General features: G+C 34.8%; 1 protein-coding gene across 1 annotated transcript; it reads right to left on the reverse strand.

Moving 5' to 3' along the window:
• Nucleotides 1-1,164: 1,164 nt before the first annotated feature.
• On the reverse strand, nt 1,165-4,741 carry LOC141701256 (histone-lysine N-methyltransferase, H3 lysine-9 specific SUVH5-like). Its single transcript, XM_074504945.1, has 2 exons — nt 4,394-4,741; nt 1,165-4,231 (listed from the first exon to the last, which is right to left on the reverse strand). Exon 2 carries the CDS (start codon nt 4,206-4,208, stop codon nt 1,347-1,349), a length of 2,862 nt encoding a protein of 953 aa, XP_074361046.1. The 5' UTR covers nt 4,209-4,231; nt 4,394-4,741; the 3' UTR covers nt 1,165-1,346.
• Nucleotides 4,742-5,831: the final 1,090 nt, after the last annotated feature.

Raw genomic sequence — 5,831 nt, forward strand, 5'->3', positions numbered from 1 at the left:
AGGACTCATATCCTTTATAGGACTTTTAACAATAGCTGATTTTCCCATTTATATTAATTACGAAAATAATTAATATTCAGGGTTTTTGGACCTTCATAAATGGGCTTTATTGTTGGCCCAACCCGAACATAATTAATGTAATATTAATTGCGCAATCAGAGTTTATTTTTCTCCCTACAAGGTGATCTTAATCACTCAACCATATTGTTTCACTTTATCTCATTTATCACATGATATCAGTGATATCAGTAGAATAAAATGTACTTGGCTTATCTTTATTTTAAAAAATGAGCAGGCTATTTTAATTTAAAAATTCCTGCAAAATCAAACTAAGGTTTTTATAATATATGATCATCCAAATAAAAAATTTAAAATAAGTAAATAACATAAATATGCGACTATTGGTTTTTAAAAATTGAACTTATTTTACATACTTTCTCAGCCTATTGATGGAGCGATTTTTCATCTCATTTCATCATGAAATATCTCACGACATCCAAAACTCTTGAAATTAATGAATTTTAATCTTATGTGATTCATATATTTCACGGTCACTTGAGATGAATTATAAAAGTACTGAAGTGAATCAGATAGATACATGAATTTTCATTTCGAATAGTACATGAATTTTCATTTCAAATGGTTTGAATTTTTAATGACTGTGTTAACTGTACCTTCAACTTAAAACCTCTCGTAGTAAAATAATCAGCAAATTGTTTTAAGAAAAACTTTTTCCTCGCACATAAATTTACAAGTGGCAAAGAAGACTCGGGGAAAAAATATAACATATTCTTTTAACCAGAAATAATTCATGTTCCAATTCTTTTACATACAATATTCCTATTTAGAACCTTAGTACACCCAAAAAAAATTAATATTTGAAGCAAAAGAGGATTTGGTACTATAATATAGAATTCAAATTGAATCATCTGGTTCCCTATTCTTCAGACTTCAGATTAAAAGTCAAATTTCGAGTGAGGGAACCTTATTAACCCAAAAAACTCTATACATGTTGGATCATCCTCCTAACACTGTGATATTGTAAGAGTTATAACAAACGATAATTGAACACTAGAGATTATTCAGACCTAGCAAATCCATGACTTTTAGCCTGGCAAAGACCATCTCGAGAGTAGGTCAGGGATCAATCCTAAGTAAAAGAAATGCGGAAAAAAAGTTCACTGGCACCAAAAACTGCCAACACTTTTAGAAAACAATGAAAACAATCATTAAATTATTTTGTCTTAAATAACAAATCACACATTTATCGCTGATCAAAGTTTATCACCGATGACTAATCACTAATGAGATTCTTTTCTGTCTCAGACAAGTTACCAAAAAAACTGTCAATACAATCGTCCGCGGCAATCAGAAGCACCACAGCAACATATTTTGGTCTTGACAATTCCATTTACATCATAAACACTATCAATTTCATAATTGTAATCAAATGTCAACTCTTGCAAGGGAGGTATATCTGTGGTAGCGAATAGCATCACGTGAGGCATCCTCTTGTCAATATGATCGTAGAGGACATTTTGAGCATACAAGTTGGGTGAACAACTGTGATTGAGAAATCTTCCAACATTCCCATAAATACCTGCATCAATAGTATATTCATCATCCCCTCCTAAATTAAACAAATATTCATCACGGCCACTTCTTTCCTCCGCCTGCATGTCGTCAAGCAACTCCCCAACATATTCACAGATAAAACTTCCAGACGGTATAAAATCTCGTGACCGAAGGCCCCATCCCACTGATTCAGTCTTAAAGACCTCCAACTGAAACTTTAAACCAAGCTGGCTAACTCTATTGTGGCAAGAAGGAGGGCATTTGCAAGATGGACCACATTCAAAAATAATAGTCTTTGATCTAAGGACAGCACCATGTTCATTGAATGGTACCTTGCCTCTATTCTTGACAACACAAGAACATCTCACACTATCGGAGCAGCCATCTATACACTGGCAACTTTTTGTCTTAGTAGAGGAATCTTTCAAGTGCGGATTTACCAAATTGGCTATATAATTGAAGACTGGAGGTTTAGTATCATCAATGTCATTAACTACACGTATTGCTATCTTTTCTTTCCCATAAGAAATGTCTTCTACTAATATAGGATTACGCTGGACTTCAGATTTTTCCAACATGAGCAATGTCTTAGAATCTTCTAAGATGTTCAAAGGTTTAGATCTTCCTATCTTGGCTAATATTCTATTGCATTTTCTTGATCTGCTAGATACGGAAGAACTGCCCGATATTATAGATTTTTCTGAAATGCTGTTCAACCTATTTGCGGTAAGTTTTGGCTGATCCTTCAATCTGTTAAGTTGAAACATGTAAATCAAATTGCCATGTCTCCCTTTCTCTTGCCAATACTTGCTCACAACATATAAACCATCATAAGTAAATGTTGCTTCTTTCTCTCTCTTCTTGTTGCCGGCCTTTGACGGCTTCCAAGCTCGATAACCTCTAACAACCCTAACTGGAGTTTCCGCATCCATACTATTCTTCAAGGCAAGGTTACCTCGCTCCAGTGTCTGATCTTTAAGCTGCCTGTCTTTGATAGCTGGATTTCCTCCTTCACCAGAATAAATTAAAACATCTGTGAACTCCGTTTCATTAGCATAACGACCTGAGGCCACAATGCTAATGGCTATCTTCTTTCCATCTACCTCCATGGAATCTATACCAGCAGCAAACGGGTGATGTAAGCCAATGATAACAAGTTCAGCCCTACAATGATATTTGTCCCCAATTTCAACACCAGGAACAGCTCCAAGGATTCGTCTATCCATATTGACCCACTTCCCTTGTTTTTTAAGTTGCATTGCTGCTTCCACATAAGTATATTGCGAAACTTTTTCTTTGATTAGTAACAACTTTTGCAAGGCCTGCTGGAACAGATTTAAAGTTTCCTTCACTTTACGGCGAATAGGAGTTTCCTGGCTATCATAAGGAACAATGCTCATACCATCGGATTCTACTTCCGCAGGAGTATCACTTCCTTTTCCATTGCCGTCCAAAATAGATACCCTTTTTGCAAAATTCATTTTTGGGACACTCTTTCTTTTAGGTTTCACTGTAGGATTGTCAGAACCATCAGAATGTGGTTTGGATCTACCAACAGTAACTATGGTAGGTGCGCTATCAGAAACCTCTTTTCCTTGCTTCCTCGGAACAGATTTAGTTCCTCGAGAAAACATCTTTAATCCATTGATTTCACCTTTAAACTTGTAACCTCTGCATTTTTCAGAATCATCTATCATCACATAATCTCGAATTCTGATGCTTTGATCATTGCAACAGACCATCCCCGGACTGTTCAAATTTGTCTCCTTCACATTTACGTTTCTATCTTTTTCGACTTGAGCACTCTTCACACCTGCAACTTCTACATAGTCATTAACATCACTTACTAAAATCTCCTTTTCCTCAACATTTCTTAAAGATGCAATTCTCTTATCAGGCAAGTCTGCTCCCGTCTCCTTGTAACAGGTCATCCCCTGATTATTCAAATTTATTCCCGCCACATGCACAATCTTCTCCTTACTAACTTCCGCATCCTTCCCGCTTCCTACTGCATCATAGTCATTAAAATCACCTTCTATAATCTCCCCTTCTTCGACATCTCCCGAAGACGCAATCCTATTCTCGGTCAAATTTGTTTCCACGTCATTGCAACAATCCATATCCTGACCGTTCCAATCCATTCCCACAACATCCCCAGCTACATCCTTCTCAACATCATCACCCTTCCCACTTACATCTTCAACAAGATTATCAACATCATATTCTAAAATCTCCCCTTCTTCAACCTCTCTCGACAATACACTTCCATTCTCACAAAACCACCCACTCTTTTCACTTTCACCAACACCATTCCCAGTTCCAACACCAACTCCATCCTCAACATCTTCCACAATCTCTCCTTCTCCTACTTCTACACCATCCCTCCCAACTTCCAAACCGCACTTCACATTCACCAAAGCCTTATGATCTAAATAATCTAAAGGGTCAACCTTTGCCCTTTTCCTATCACTTCCCACACTACATTCTTCATCAAATAATCCCCCATCCCCGCAAAAAATTTCCCGCGAAGGTCTAACTCTATCGACAATTCTCCGCTTCGATTCAGGCTCAAAAAATCTATCTTGCTTCAATAAAGAAACACAATCTCTATCCCTCACAGAACTCATGATCATCAACACAATTACACATACAAACACTGCAAAACCATTAATTAAATACTAAAACACAATATAACTATTGTAATCAATCTAAAAACTGTATTGAATTTCACTATGTAATAATGTATAATTACAAACACTATAAAAATATTTAACATGGTTAATCAATAAAATTTGGTGATATATGAGAATGAACTTACGATTCTTGGTGATTAGAAAAGAATTTTAACTTGAATTGGCTTCTAATTAGGAGAATTAATCGGAAGATTGTTGCCGTGCGGAAGTGAAACCCTAGTTTTTGCCCCAATTTGATGACGGGCGAGATATATGATAATATTCGACTTTCGTAATTAACGGGCGGTTTGAAGAGAGAGTTATATAGGATTGGTATCGGATAGGAATCTACTAGTTGGGCAAATATATCTTTACCGGTTCCGGGAATAATAACTACTCCGATACGATACTGATTTATGATTTCTGTGTAATTTTTAAAACGATGAATAACATAAATGTAATTTATTGAAATAATTTAGTGATGATTTATAAAATTGGCCAAATATTAGTGACTGATTTATCTGCGATTCTCGAAAATCGACCGATTCTCATAACCAAGATAAATCTTATTATGAATTTGAAATAAAATTTGTATTTGCAGAAATTATGGAGGACAACAAAATTTGAGTTAGATAGATTCCTAATCCATCACTAATTATATGAATTTTTTTGAACTCTTAATATTTGGTATATTTTCTAATTCGCAAAATTTTGAAATTGGGTTTGAAATTGGATTTTAGGATTTATTCAATGTTTGATCTGAAATTTGGAAATCGATACTCGAAATCAGGAAAAAATAGCATATTAATTTATTTCAGAAGCAAAATTCGATTGTATAGTGAACACATCTAATTAAGAAAAAATAAAACATATTTGAAATTGATATAAATATTAATAATTATCCTTTTTTCAACATACTCGAAGTTGAAAATACAATCGAATTTAAGTAGAATTCAAATTTATACGAAAGATGTATAATAAAAAACTTCTTTGAACAATTTTTTTGTCAAGTATTTTATATTTATAAATAAATAAATCAATACACAATAATAAATTATCATTTTCACGATTGGAGCTAGGTGACATTGTTGGGCACATTATTAATGAATGGGCCAGGTATAGAGTTGGGCTATAGGTTTATCTGACCTAATGGCATAGTCTTCAGATCAATGTTGCTACATATATAGTGTATTCTCTTCCTCAATTAGGGGTTATCAATGAAAATGAATGTTTAAGTTCTTTTACTTTATTTTCGAGTATTGTTTTCTTTTATGTTTCTTCTTCTTGTTTGTTAGTTTAATTTTAACAAAAACCCAAAAGAAGTATCAAGATCATGACGAATGGTATCAGAGCTAGCGGTTTCTCGGACATGACAAACACAGTTACTGTTTGTTATCCCGTCACTTCTAATCTCTCAAATCCATTTCAAAACCCTAATTTCTATCAGTCGTACACATCATTTCCAACACCTCCCCCTCCACCTCAGTACACACTACCTCCGACGTCTCAATATCTTTTTCACTATGTCGAACCACCACCAGATCGATCCTATAACACAACTTACGCAGCTTACATTCCTCCAGC

The sequence above is a fragment of the Apium graveolens genome, unplaced genomic scaffold (genome assembly GCF_009905375.1).
Source record: "Apium graveolens cultivar Ventura unplaced genomic scaffold, ASM990537v1 ctg3654, whole genome shotgun sequence".
Classification (NCBI taxonomy): Eukaryota; Viridiplantae; Streptophyta; class Magnoliopsida; order Apiales; family Apiaceae; genus Apium; species Apium graveolens.